Here is a 15,362-nt window from a genome sequence, read left to right as displayed (position 1 = left end):
AAACAAATGCAAATGGCTTTAACGTTGAAAGAATACTCTCATTCACAATACAAGAGGTAAGATTTAAAATATTAATGAAATACCATCATGGCAAAAATCTGAAAGTTTGAGAGGACACTGTATTAACGAAGATGTAGGGGGACAGGCGAGCTGAGATCATGCCGCTGCACTCCAACCTGGGCGACACAGCAAGACTACTCTGTCTGGATAAATAAATAAATAAGCATTGAATGTCTTAAAGCCAGAATCCAGGATGTGTGTCTTGGTAACGGGGTCTCACATCTTTTGTTGAGATCTCACTACATGTCAGACACATCAAACAATTCCTATGAAGCAAGTAGGGTTTTCTAAAGTTTATTGCATAAAGCATTACTTCTGCATTATGTTTATGGGTGTTCATTTTAAAAGAAGCCATGTGTTCAAGTTGGAGAAACACTGAATTACAGGACCAAAGTTTAAAAGTTTCTTTGACTAGGCATGGTAGCTCACTCCTGTAATCCCAACACTTTAGGAAGCTGAGGCAGAAAGAATGCCTGAGCCCAGGAGTTCAAGACCAACCTGGACAACATAGAGAGATCTCATCTCTACAAAAAAATAAAAAATAAAAAACAACAAAAAAAAGTTTGTTTACTGCAGAATTTCTCAGAGTCTTTGATATACTAACGGCATTGTGATTCTCTGAGAGTTATTCACATAGCATTTCCTAAACTTATTTGATCACAGAGCTCTTTCTTAAATATTTCACATTTTGTAATCATAGAGGAAAAAGTTTTCTCAGAGATAAATATTCCCACTCTTAGCAAATGACTTATGAATTAGATGGCAAAACTAAGACAAAGATGAAGATAGTGTCAGAGCCAAAATGGAAATGCACTTCAAATCTGACTCCAAAGTCCAAAATGATTCTTTTGTTTTTTTGAGACAAGGTGTCGCTCTGTTACCCAGGCTGGAGTCCAGTGGCACCATCACAGCTCACTTCAGGTTTGACCTCCTGGGCTAAAGAGATCCTCCCACCCTAGCCTCCCAAGTAACTGGGACCACAGGTGCCCACCACCATGCCCAGCTAATTTTTACATTTTTTGTAGAGATGAGATCTCCCTATGTTGCACAAGCTGGTTTCAAACTCCTGGGCTCAAGCAATTCTCCCGCCTCAGCCTCCCAAATTGCTGGGATTACAGGCATGAGCCACTGCAGTGAAATGTTTTCATTACACCATCTCCCTGAGGATTTAGTAACAAAAACAGAAAAGCTTTAGTAAAAGCCCTGTCTTTCATGTAACCACCATGCACCAATCCCAAGATGAACATTATAATATTTAGCTTCGGAATTTTTTGATTATTTATTTCAATATACCTCATTGTTACTACCCATAATATATGATATATGTCCAGTTTAGGTTTCTACTTAACTGAAAAGCAGAGGCTCAAGTCAGGGTCGTATTTGAGAACTAAGATCTCTTTATCACTAACAAACATTTCTGAACACGAGATATTTCTGCTAACCTTAGGCCTTTGTGTCTCATTAATAAAATTAGGAGATTAACCTAGATTCAATTTCATACAATTCAACCAGCATTTATGGGCATGTACTCTGTACTCTGCATGTACTGTGCTATGTGCTGAGGATACAATAATGTGTAGAAAACAATCCTTGTTTCCAAGGAACTCACGGAATAGAAGGGGGGACAAAACACAAATAATAAAACACGCAGAGCATATAACATAATATATACTGCATGTGTAGTGAACACACAGTGCTCGCATGTACTAAAAAGTCAATACAACACATTGCAAAGAATTGAAGTTCTCAAATTGAGGCACCCAGGGCACTGCAGCAAACTCGAAGGAGCCCTAAGGGCTATTTTAAATGTTTCAGGAAGATACAGCAACATCTCTCGTATATCAGGTAAACTATTAGCTTGAGGTAGTTCGTATCTTCAAGGTTAGATCATGCTACATTCCTTTCAAAAATGTCATATCTTGCACTTGTAATCTAGCTACCCAGGAGGCCAAGGCAGGAGGATCACATGAGCCCAGGAGTTAGAGACTAGCCTGGGCTATAGCAAGACCCCATCTCTTACATACATACATACAATTCACATTTATCTGGGCAGCCCGTATTTTTATTTGCTAAATCTGCCAACCCTACTTTAGATAACATTACTAAATGAGTGTTAAATTTCTGGAATGTGATGATGATAATATAGTTATGCAGGAAAAGGTCCTTGTTAGGCGTTATATGTGATATATTTAGGGGTCAAGTGTTATGATGCAACTTACTTGTAGATGGTTCTAGAAAATAAGATATTTAGAGAGAAAATTAAACAAATGTGGCAAAATATTAACCATTAGTGGATCTAAGTATATTGTTGAAATTTTTCAAAATGAAAAGTTGGAAAAAAACAGAACAAAATTTGGTAAGGTGACTACTGTATTACTTTTACTTTTGAAATAAGTCTAAAATTATTCAAAAAAATCTGCATATTTGTATTGTAGACATTTGCTTTCAAAACTGTTATCAAAACTATTCCTTTACTGCAAACTAAAAGAATGTATGTCATCCATCATTCCAAATATTTTGATTTAATGATTTTAATATTATCCTTTGTTCCCTATGATATTAAAATTCTAGCATTAAAAAATGATCCAAGGTGATTCTCATCAAAGTTATACATTGAAATAGCACGTCCTCTGCCTTTCTGGGTCACTATCCACCTGCTACTCTGGCATCATTTCCACTAGGACAATTAGATAATAAGGGTGGTGCTGTTAAAATAAAAAGTGTTGTTTTCAATTTGTTTAAAATGCAGGAATACTACTTTTCCTGTTTCTCTCCATTCCCCCCACCATTGCATTATTATCTCCCAAAATGATAGAATCAGAAACAATGATTCCAGCTGGAATGCTGAGCATAATTACATCTTTTAAAAACTGGCATTACAGCATTCTCAACATGGACCACTTTTTGATAAAAGTAGATCATTTCAGGTTTCTAAGAAGATCTTTAAAAACTAAAAAACTGAACTATATATTAGCACCCATAAATTCTCTTTAAATGAAAATGGTTTTTGAAATGTCTTTAGCTGATTTGCAAAAGAATCTCGGCAGCCTAAAGTATAATACACCAACTTGCTCGGTTTACTAGCATAATTAAGCCTATTTAAGTATCTAAATAAGTTGGGGGTGTGCTTAAAACTCTAAAACTACTAGTGTAAGAAATGGCTCAATTTCTGATTATAATACAATTTAAAGATGCAAATGACTTTTTGACGTCTCATGCATTCAAGTCACAAACATTTATAAGTTCCCGTGTGCACCACTGGGAGACAAATGACAGCAGGCTAGTTTTCTGGCAAATCCTTCCATGTTCACTTTGCTCCTACCTGATACTCTGCTTTTGGCCAGCTTAGGTGAAGCTCTGCTAGGTCTGGTCTATTCCAGTCCTCTACTAGTTCAGTCCACTACTGAGATACGAGCATTACTCTCAAGCCAATCTGGGCTTCATCAAAAGAAAGATGTGGAAAATATCCCTTGTTCTGAATGCTGTTGTTGTTCTGAATCTGAGAAATTAAACTGGCCTTCCAGGCATTTCAGGGTTAGCTAAAAACTGATGTTAAGGAGGGAATGAGAAGAGGACATATTCACAGAGACATACGTGGATATAGGCACACAATGGAGACACCTACACTCTCACACAGATACATGGATAGGCTCTGTGACTCTTTAGTGATGGCTTTGTTACTCATTCACATTTCATTCATTCCACAAACATGAATTGAGTATTGAGCAGCTACTTTGTGCTAGGCAGTGGGCTGGGATCTTCAGGCCCAGAAGACCAAGAAAAGAAAAACCGGCCAGGGGCAGTGGCTCGCACCTGTAATCCCAACACTTTCAGAGGCCAAGGTAGGAAGATCACTTCAGGTCAGGAATTCAAGACCAGCCTGGCTCATCTCTACTAAAAATTAGCCAAGCACGGTGGCAAATGCCTATAATCCCAGCTGCTTTGGAGGCTGAGGCATGAAAATCGCTTTAACTTGGGAGGCGGAGGTTGCCACGAGCTGAGATCGTGCCACTACACTCCAGCCTGGGTGACAGAGTGAGACTCCATCTCAAAAAAAAAAAAGAAAGAAAGAAATACAATATCTACCAGAGGAGCATGTGGTCACCAAGCAGGCAATGTGAGGTGAGCCATAACGAAAGGATGGAGGGTGGGCAGCTTTAGCAAAGACCCAGAGACAAAATAAGGTCTCAGCCTCGTCCAAGGATCTTTAAGCAGGTCATCATAGCTGGGGCTTTTATTGCCAGCAGAGAACAATGGCAGAGGAGGCTGGCAAGATGCAGGGACTAGGCTCTCAAGAACTTTGAAGGACACGCTGAGTTTGTAGTTTATCCTGAGGGGGCTGAAAGCTTTAAGCAGGAGAAGAGTGTGATCAGATTTATAAGTATTCAGTTTATGAAATTTCAGAAAGAGGAAAACATTGCATTGCTAAAACCCTCTTATAAACATATTTCATATGCCTGAGGACTGTGCTAATAATTCCCCTTCCACCGTCTATTTGTTTTTTTTTAATTTTTTTTATTTTTATTTTTTAGAGATGAAGTCTTGCCATGATGCCCAGGCTCATCTCAAACTCCTGGGCTCAACTGATCCACCTGCCTCAACCTCCCAAAGTGCTGGGATTACAGGCATGACGCACCACACCCGGCCCCTCAGTCTATTTGTAAGAAGGAAAGGCTGAACTAGTAGACTCTAAAATTATATTTTCAAGAAAAGTTGTAATTTTTTCAAAATGAAAAAAAAAATCAATTAACCCTGCCAGGCACAGTGGCTCACACCTGTAATCCCAGCACTTTGGGAGGCTGAGGTGGGCAATCATTTGAGGCCAGGAGTTTGAGACCAGCCTGGCCAACATGGTGAAACACAGCATCTACTACAAATACAAAAATTAGCCAGGCGTGGTGGCACATGCCTGTAGCCCTACCTACTCAGGAGGCTGAGGCACGAGAATTGCTTGAACCCAGGAGGCAGAGGTTGCAGTGAGCCGAGATCGCACCACTGAACTCCAGCCTGTGTGACAGATCAAGACTCTGTCTCAAAAACAAAACAAAACAAAACAAAACAAAACAAAACAAAAACAAAACTAACCTGTTGAAATATCTTGCAATCACATGTAAAATATTTTCACAATGGAATATTACAAACAGGCAAAATTGAAGACTATATGGAACACCTCGTTACCCACCCTCCAGCTTTATCAAATCTTTCTATGTTGACATTTATTTCAAATTTAAGTAATAAACCATTAAGTATAGTTGAAGCCTCCCTTGTCCCCTTCCTCCTCAGTATTAGCCACCTGAATATATAATCATCCCCATGCTAAGCAACATTCCATTTTATAAATACATTCTGATTTGTTTATCCAGTCTTGTGGCATCTGCTAGTTATTTCTGAAAAAAAATACTCTCTTTTGTCTATTTTTCTACTGGGTTGTCTGTTTTTCTATTATATGGTAGATGTTATTTATATATTCTTTATTATTATTATTATTTGCAGAGATTAGGTCTTGCTATGTTGCTCAGGCTGGTTTCAAACTCCTGGCCTCAAGCGATCCTCCCAACCCTCAGCCTCTCATAGTGTTGAGATTACAGGCGTGAGCCATTGTACCTGGTCAGGGTTCTTTATGTATTCTAGAGAGCGATCCATAATCAATTTTTTTTTTTTTTTGAGATGGAGTCTCGCTCTGTCACCCAGGCTGGAGTGCAGTGGCGGATATCACCTCACTGCAACCTCCGCCTCCCAAGTTCAAGCGATTCTCATGCCTCAGCCTTTTGAGTAGCTGGAATTACAGGTGCCCGCCACCACACCTGGCTAATTTTTGTATTTTTAGTACAGACGGGGTTTCACCATGTTGGCCAGGTTGGTCTCGAACTCCTGACCTCAGGTGATCCACCTGCCTCGGCCTCCCAAAGTGCTGGGATTACAGGCGTGAGCCACCGCGCCCAGCCAGTAGTCAATTATTTTTGATGAAAAATCTTTTCTCCCAGTCTGTCGTCTACCTTTTCACTTTTTCTATGGTACCTTTTGTTAACTATAAGTTTTAAATTTTAACATAGTCAAATGTATCAGTGCTTACCTTTATAAGTTGGACTTTATTTTTTTTTTTTAATTTACAGGACAACATGAACATATATATTGGACTTTCATATCTTGTATAAGAAATTCTTCTGGCTGGGCATGATGGCTCAGCCTGTAACCCCAGCACTTTGGAAGACTGAGGCAGGTGAATTGCTTGAGGCCAGTAGTTTAAGACCAGCCGGGGCAACATGGTGAGACCACATCTCTACAAAATACAAAAAATTAGCCAGGCATGGTGGTATGCACATGTAGTCCCAGCTACTGGGGAGGCTAAGCTGAGAGGATTGCTTGAGCCTGGGAGGTCAAGGCTGCAGTGAGCCATGACTGCACTCCAGCCTGGGCAACACAGCAAAACTCTACCTCGAAAAAAAGAAAAGAAATTATTCCTTTTCCCAAGTTCACAAAGTTACTCCTCTATATTTTCTTTAAGAAGTTCTAAAGTTTTCACTTTAAATTTAGGGCATTTATTTCTAGAGGTAAGTACTTAATTTTATTTTAATCTTCACATAGATAACCAATGATCCCATGCTAATTTAGTGAATAGACAATCCTTTTCCTACTAATTCACAATGTCAACTCAATCATATATCAACTTCCCATGTATATTCTGAACTTTCTATTTTGTTATATTTGTCTGTTTGTCTATTTAATGGAATAGTGAATAGTTCCTGTTGAATAGAGGCAGGAATACAATATAGTAATGGAATATTAAACTTGAAAGCTAGACTAGGTAAAGTTCAAGCAGGACTTTGAATACAATTAATGATCTACCAGCCCTCATATCTAGTCAGGTAGCAGTCATCTAGAGCAAAGGCCAGCAAATTATGGCCATGGGCTAAATCCAGCATGACACTTGTTTTTCTAAATAAAGATTTATTGGAATACAGTTATTTATGTATTGCCTGTGGCTGCTCTGAGTGCAATGGTAGAATTGAGTAGTTCTTTTCCATCTGCCTCATGCATTGTTCTTGGAAGGGTGAGGAGGGGATATCCAAATAAAAGATGGTAGGATATAAGAGGGAGTTGGAAATAAGTTCTCATTAGGGAAAAACTGAAAATTATCTGGTAGAGGGCAGGAGAAAAAGGAAAGGAGTTCTGTGGCTCCCAATTCTCAGGTCTCTTGGGCTACGATGTCTCCTCCCAAGAGATGAAAAAACCTGGCTGCCTATAGACCCCCGATTAATGGAAATAGAGATTTTCAGAGTAGCTCCATACTCTATTTAATTCTCTCCCTCCCTGACTCTGGAAATGCTTGATTTGGCTGTGTAAAAGTAATTCTAATTATAGTGATTTACATGAACTACTTACCATTTATGCCTAATTACCTCACAGCACAATAACAATTATGCATACATTAAAAGTGTCAGATTAACCTGGTTGTAAATTTTATTCAATAACAAAAGTAAAGTGTTTATAAATGTTCATTCTTCATAGTTTGTTGCCCATATGGCATGGTCATCTGTTCATAACATCTTCAAATGTTAATTTACTAGAGAAAACATTGTTACATAGGTAGGTGAAAGAAGCCTGGTAGTTTGTCACCAATTTTATCACCTTGGTTAATAAATTTGGTATCTTATGAAGAAGGTATACTTTATTTTAATATTATAGCATAGACTTACAGAAAGTTTCTTAGGAGTATAATGAGGGAAAAAAAATAAGTCCACCATAATGAAGTCTATTTGTGTTTTGTTTTGTTCTGTTTTGTTTTGTTTTTTGAGACAGTCTCTCTCTGTTGCCCAGGCTGGAGTGCAGTGGCACGATCTCGGCTTACTGCAGCCTCAACCTTCTGGGCTCAAGTGATCCTCCCACCTCAGCCTCCCAATTAGGTGGACCACAGGCATGTACCACCATGCCTAGCTAATTTTTTTTTTTTTGGTGGAGATGGGGTCTCCCTATGTTGGACAGGCTGGTCTCAAACTCCTGGCCTCAAGCAATCCTCCCATCTCAGCCTCTCAAAATGCCGGAATTACAGGCATGAGCCACCACACCCAGCCTATAATGAAGTTTAAACAACTGTATTGAAAACAAAATCCAAAGTTCATAAAATCATAAATCCTACTTAGCACATGTCTTAGTTCATTTTCTGTTGCTTATAACAGAATATCTGAAACTGAGTTTCAGATATTCTGAAATTTATTTATTTATTTATTTTTAAACAGGTAGTAATTAGCTGAATTTAATGATAAAATGAAGACCTTGAGAAATAGTATTTGTTATTTAAAGTTCACGAAAATGGGCAGTCAGTACTGCTTAGCTTTCCTCCAAAATGGCTGAATGTGTATCAAAGCAGCAAACATGCTGTAGCTAATAAACAACTTAAGTTCTTGAGTGATCTGTCTTCTCCTTAGCTGTTCGGATGGCCTATCAGAGAAAGAAGACTGTGCTGTGGTGAAACTTGTTGTCCCTTAGTTTCCACTATTCTTTCAACAATGTCAAGGTTTCATACCCAAGACAAAGGTCTACAGTCCAAAGTCAGAGTTTTATCTTCAGAAACTGAGTAATTTATAAAGAAAAGGAATTTATGGGTCAGGCGCAGTGGCTCACACCTGTAATCCCAACACTTTGGGAGGCCCAGGCAGGTAGAGCACGAGGTCAGGAGTTCAAGACCAGCCTGGCCAACATGGTGAAACCTGGTCTCTACTAAAAATACAAAATTTAGCTGGGCGTGGTGGCATGCACCTGTAGTCCCAGCTACTCAGGAAGCTGAGGCAAGAGAATCGCTTGAACCCGGGGGAGGTTGCCATGAGCTGAGATCACACCACTGTACTCCAGCCTGGCAACAGAGTGAGACTCAGTCGCAAAAAAAAAAAGGAATTTATTTCTTACAGTGATGGAGGCTGAGAAGTCCATGTTTGAGGGACCCCACCTAGTGAGGGCCTTCTTGCTGGTGAAGACTCTCTGCAGAGCCCCAGATGACACAGGGGCATCACATGGCAAGGGGGCTGAGCATGCTAGCTCAAGACTCTCTTCCCCTTATAAAGCCACCAGTCCCACTTCCATGATAATCCATTATCCATTAACCCATTACTCCACGAATGGACTAATCCATTCATGACAGCAGAGATCTCATGACCCAGTCACCTCTGAAAGAATTCACCTTTCAATACTGCCACACTGGGGATTAAACGTCAACATGAGTTCTGAAAGAGACAAATATTCGAACCATAGCACCAGAATAAAGAACTCTCCAAATAAAGTTTTTCCATCACTGGAAAACCTAATAGCCCAAAGTTTCCTTTTCTGATAATTGGCATATCAGTGTTTGTTTTTAGAAAAAAATAGGTCTATGTCATCTTTATACTCTTTAAAAACTAAAGTTTTATATACTTTTTTTCAAATTATGTTAGATGTTTAGATCTCTTTCAGTATTTTAAAGATTTAGTGGGGCCAGGTGCAGTGGCTCACATCTGTAATCCCAGCACTTTGGGAGGCCAAGGCGGGCAGATCACTTGAGGTCAGGAGTTCGAGAACAGCCTGACCAACATGGTGAAACCCCGTCTCTACTAAAAATGCAAAAATTAGCCAGGCGTGGTGGTGGGCGCCTGTAATCCCAGCTACTCGGGAGGCTGAGACAGGAGAATCACTTTAATCCAGGAGGCAGAGGTTGCAGTGAGCCAAGATCGCACCATTGCACTCCAGCCTGGGTGACAGAGTTAGACTCTGTCTCAAAAAAAATAAACAATAAAATTTTTAAGTAAAATCTTTATTTAAAATATTTAGTGGGTTTAGGAAACTATAAGGGCCAAGAGCAGTGGCTCATGCCTGTAATCCCAGCACTTTGTGAGGCCAAGATGGGAGGATTGCTTGAGCCCAGAGATCAAGACCAGCCTGGGCAACATGGCAAAACCCCATCTCTATTAAAAAAAAAAATACAAAAAATTAGCTGGGTGTGGTAGCACGCACCTGTAGTCCCAGTTACTGGGGAGGCTGAGGTGTGAGGCTTGCTGGAGCCCGGGAGGTCAAGGCCGCAGTGAGCCATGATTGTGCCACTGCATTCCAGCTAGGCAATAGAGTGAGACCCTGTCTCAAAACAAAACAAAACAAAAGGAATATATTTCCAAAAGGAAGAGGACTAGAAAGGGAACAAGATGTAAAATTCAGGAAAGCAATTCAAGTCTCAGATAACCAAAATATCCAGTTGAGTACAACATGTTGTTTCCTGGCTAGGCCACATAACCAAATTGTTATTTTACTTGGATGCCCACCTGTATCACAAACTATATAATTACATAGTTTTATATGTTATAGTTTATATACTATATGCAAATATATCCCTATATATATATCACATATAACTAGATATGCAGTACATAAGCAGTCTATATTTTTCAAACTTTTTGGTTCTTTACTCAACTATAAACTGAGAAATATGGGAAAAAGAGGTTGGTCATCAAAAGAAATAATTCATCATTACCTATAACCATTGTGCTGGACTGGTCACTCATGGTGCCCACCACACTCACAGTCCCCTTCTGAGAGCAACTGCCATGCTCACAGGAGCAGCCCTGCATGGGACCATAGGTAAGCCAATCTTTACGCTGGTTAACGGCCTCTAAGAAACCCAATGTGAAAGCTCTACCCAAACAGGGATGAAGTTATTGGTTGGCCTATGAGATCCTTACTCAGGAATTCAAACTACAGACACACAGAGAGAATTGAGAAGTTGGTAGAGTGAACAGAAGTGGAAGCAGACATGAGAGAAAAGGAACAACAAAATAAGTGGGTGCTATGGTCTCAATGCTTGCATCACCCCAAAATTCATATGTTGAAGTTCTAACCCCCAAAGTGAGGCTCTTAGGAGGTAGGATCTTTGGAAGGTGATGAGGTCATGAGAGTGGGGCCCTCCTCAGTTGGATTAGTGCCCTTACAAAAGAGGCCTGAGGGAGCTCATTTGTCCCTTCAGCCATGTGAGGACACAGTGAAAAGACAGCTGTCCAAGAATAGTTAAGCAGGCCCTCACCAGACACTGAATTTGCCAGCACTTTGATCTTGGCCTTCCCAGCACCCAGAACTACAAGAAATCTTTTTCTGTTGTTTATAAGCTACCCAGTTTATGGTATTTTGTTATAGAAGCCCAAGTGGACCAAGACAATGAATGACATGAATGGCAGAGCACTGTAAGGCCTAGCTGTGTCATGGAGATGCCTTTCATTGCTATGTTCTTATATAATCTTATTCTAAATCTCCATTTCTTTCTGCAATCTAAATGAATCTCTATTTCTTTCAACTAATAGTGTTAACACAATGGGAAGACATTTTCTTTACATAAAAATAAAACTATACTCTCAGGAGCTTTATTAAAAAGTAAAATTACTTTCATTCATTTTTTGTTTGTTTGTTTTTTATTTGTATTGTAGAGATAGGGTCTCCCTATATCATCCAGGCTGATCTCAAACTTCTGGCTTCAAGCTATCCTTCCACCCTGGCCTCCCAAAGTGCTAGGATTATAGATAGGTTCAGCCACCACACCTGGCCCTTATTCTTTTTTTTTTTTTTTTTTGAGACGGAGTCTCACTGTCACCCAGGCTGAAGTGATCTTGGCTCACTGCAACCTCTGCCTCCTGGATTCAAGCGATTCTCCTGCCTCAGCCTCCTGAGCAACTGAGATTACAGGCACCTGCCACCACGCCTGGCTAATTTTTGTATTTTTAGTAGAGACAGGGTTTCCTCATGTTGGCCAGGCTGGTCTCGAACTCCTGACCTCAGGTGATCTGCCCACCTCGGCTTCCCAAAGTGCTGGGATTACAGGCGTGAGCCACTGCGTCTGGCCCCTCATTCATTTTTAAATAAAGTACTACTAATGGTTGTTCTATGGTGCCTTTCTTCTAAAGACTTTACAGTAAAAGCATATTTGGCAGGGGGTGGGGAAAGTCAATTAAAGGAAAACTAGTTTCTTAGGTTGGACCATATTTTAACTCTTACTACTATTAATGTTTCCTCCACAATTTAAAGATGAGACTATTGGCTTCTATATTCGATAAGGAACAGGAGTTTTCCTGTTGTCATAGAATTTCAACAAAAGCTCAAAGCTGATGACCAGGGAAAATAAGCCCCCACTCACTCTAAAGAAAGACATAGGCTGAGTGTGGTGACTCACACCAATTATCCCAGTGCTTTAGAGGCTGAGGCAGGAGGATTGCTTAAGACCAGAAGTTCAAGACCAGCCTGGCAACATAGTAAGGTCCTCTCTCTACAAAAAAATTTAAAAATTAGTGGAGCATAGTGGTGCATGCCTGTAGCCCTAGCCTACTCAGGGGGCTGCGGGAGGAGAATCACTTGGGCCCAGGACTTCAAGGCTACTAGTGAGCTATGATTGTGCTACTGCACCCCACCTGGGTGACAGAATGAGACAGTATCTCCAAAAATAAATAGGCCAGGCACAGTGGCTCATATCCGTAATCCCAGCACTTTGGGAGGCCGAAGCAGGGGGATCATTTGAGATCAGGAGTTCAAGACAAGCCTGGCCAGTATGGCAAAACCCCATCTCCACTAAAAATACAAAAATTAGCCAGGCATGGTGGCAGGTGCCTGTAATCCCAGCTATTTGGGAGGCAGGAGAATCGTTTGAACCTGGGAGGCGGAGGCTACAGTGAGCCAAGATATCACGCTACTGCACTTCAGCCCGGGCGACAGAGTAACACTCTGTCTCAAATAAATAAATAGGTCAGGTGTGGTGGCTTATGCCTGTAATCCCAGCACTTTGGGAGGCCGAGGTGGGCGGACCACCTGAGGTCAGGAGTTCGAGACCAGCCTGACAAACATGGTGAAACCCCATCTCTACTAAAAGCACAAAAATTAGCTAGGTGTGGTGGTGTGTGCCTGTAATCCCAGCTACTCAGGAGGCTGAAGCAGGAGGACTGCTTGAACCTGGGAGGTGGAGGTTGCAGTGAGCCAAGATCACAGCACTGCACTCTAGCCTGGGCAATAGAGCAAAAATCCATCTATAAATAAATAAATAAATACACACTAGTCACATCCATGCAGGAATTAGGTTTAAAAAAAAAAAAAGGCAAAACAGCCCTAAAACCAAAGTGAAACTGAAGAAAGTGATCAAGGTAGAAAGTTGTTAGCTGGGTAGAGTGCCATGGTGTGCCCTTCAGATATCTCGTAACAAATACGAGCGGTTCCCAAGAGAAGCATCCAAAGAGATGAGGATTGAATATAAATTGAGATGGACATCGCTCTCCCCAGCTGGATGCTTGCCTAGGTAAGGAAATGCACAAGGAGCTGCCAGAGCAGAGTGTGGAAGAGTTCATGGGAGAGCTTGATATAAGTCCCCAGGAGAAAGGGGTATGCATGACAAAGACAGAAACCAGTGCCTGCTTCTTGCTTGCAGAAGTCTGAGGACAGGAGGCTGACTGAGGCCGCCCATGCAGCAAGGGGTGGCGAAAGGAGATGTTATGTTTCCTGTGGCCTGCACGGACACCATAAAAGATGACCCAACAAGAAATGTCCCAGGCCAGGCACAGTGGCTCACACCTGTAATCCCAGCACTTTGGGTGGCCGAGACAGGTGGATCACTTGAGGTCAGGAGTTGAAGACCAGCCTGGCCAACATGGTGAAACCCCATCTCTACTAAAAATACAAAAATTAGCTGAGTGTGGTGGTCCATGCTTGTAACCCAGTTACTTGGGAGGCTGAGGCAGGACGATCGCTTGAACCCAGGAGGCAAAGGTTGCCAGGAGCCAATATATTGCGCCACTGCACTCCAGCCTAGGTGAAAGAGCGAGACTCTGTCTCAAAAAAAAAAAAAGTCCTGAAAAGACCCCACCCAAGAAGGCTAAGGGCAAGGGCAAGGCGGTGTCGGCAGAATGCAGGGTTGTGAGTTGCTTCCCCAGAGTGATAAGAGGTTAGTCAAAGACTGGAGAAGTGTGGAGGTCCCCATGGGAGTCTTGAAGAACCCACCAATAAGACCCTCAACAAAGAGCTAGCATGTCAGCATCTGCCATACAAAGGCCCCAATAACTAACTGGTCACTTAAGGCTGCTGTTTCACTCTAATCTTTCATTCTTCTCATTCTGACCCTAGAGATGTCAGGCAAACAGAGAAAGAAGGAGGAAGAAAAGGGAAAGAACACATCACTCCTCCTTTTCCACTGCTGATCCCTGGATGAGGCCTGAGCTAGAGGAAAGGGAAAGCTTTGATTTCCATAGAAGTTTTTATTTAGACTGGACTGCGTTTTTTAAATACCTAAATATGAAGCTATTCAAACCCCTGAAGGCAAAAGAAAGCTACGGAACATCAAAAGGCCAGGAATGGGGATCCAACAGAATTTGTGTAAAGGAACTGGTGAAAATTTTTCAAGATGTTTCATGATTGTGTCCTACTGCATTGCATCCATTTTAGAAAATGCTTACACTTTTAACTGTTTAATCTTTCATATCACACAAGCCTCACCTTTGAAAAAAGGCCTTCTGCCTCTATATTGTATCCTTTAAGGTCCTCGTGTAATTTCTGCAAACACTGTATGACTCTTCTTTGATGTTCATCATCCTTTAGCTCATGAGCTTTGATCAGAAAATCATAGTGGTCCAGAGGTCCATGGCAAACGGCCAAAGCTTTCAAATAAGTCTCTGAAGTGGCAGTTGGGGTCATGCTCTCGGATGTCTGAACCGTATAGGCTATAAACAAAAACATAAAATTTTAGACTTTCTTAAATACATTTTCACAGTGCTCTACATGTTTCTTAAGGGTCAAATTCAAACTTTTAACTAGTTACAAGTATATCTATTGGAGCAGTTTTTGTAAATGTCATTTTGATAAAAATAATATAAAATACATTTTCAGCCAGGCATGGTGGCTCACGCCTGTAATTCCAGCACTTTGGGAGACCAAGGCAGGCAGATCGCTTGAGGTCAGGAGTTCAAGATCATCCTGGCCAAATGGTGAAACCACATCTCTACTAAAAACACAAAAATTAGCCGGGCATGGTGGTGCATGCTTGTAATCCCAGCTACTTGGGGGGCTGAGGCACGAATTGCTTAAACCTGGGAGGCAGCGGTTGAAGTGAGCAGAGATTGTGCCACTGTACTCCAGCCTGGGTGACAGAGTGACACTCGGTCTCAAAAAAAAAAAAAAATTAAACAATGAATATATTTCTAATTGTTTTATTTTAACAAAAGGAAACAAACCCCAAACCCATAAACTATAATTGTAAGCTCTCTTCCAGAAGGCCTATTCCTACTACAGCTTCTGCTTTGCTTCCAGTCCACTAAAGGAGACAC

General features: G+C 41.0%; 1 protein-coding gene across 3 annotated transcripts in view; it reads right to left on the bottom strand.

Annotated features, from left to right (window-relative positions):
* AFG1L (AFG1 like ATPase) overlaps positions 1-15,362 on the bottom strand; it is a 238,672-nt gene that overhangs the window by 193,573 nt on the left and 29,737 nt on the right. For all 3 annotated transcript variants that reach the window (XR_010134338.1, XM_004044494.4, XM_055390724.2), the window contains exon 2: positions 14,536-14,759. Coding sequence is in view for 2 of the 3 variants with exons in the window: in XM_004044494.4 (XP_004044542.1) it covers positions 14,536-14,759 (224 nt within the window). In the remaining variant the exon portion in view is untranslated. The remainder of the gene's footprint in view (positions 1-14,535; positions 14,760-15,362) is intronic.

Source organism: Gorilla gorilla, chromosome 5 (genome assembly GCF_029281585.2).
Source record: "Gorilla gorilla gorilla isolate KB3781 chromosome 5, NHGRI_mGorGor1-v2.1_pri, whole genome shotgun sequence".
Lineage (NCBI taxonomy): Eukaryota > Metazoa > Chordata > Mammalia > Primates > Hominidae > Gorilla > Gorilla gorilla.
The sequence above is the reverse complement of the archived record's forward strand: the minus strand, read 5'-3'. Positions and strand labels throughout refer to the sequence as shown.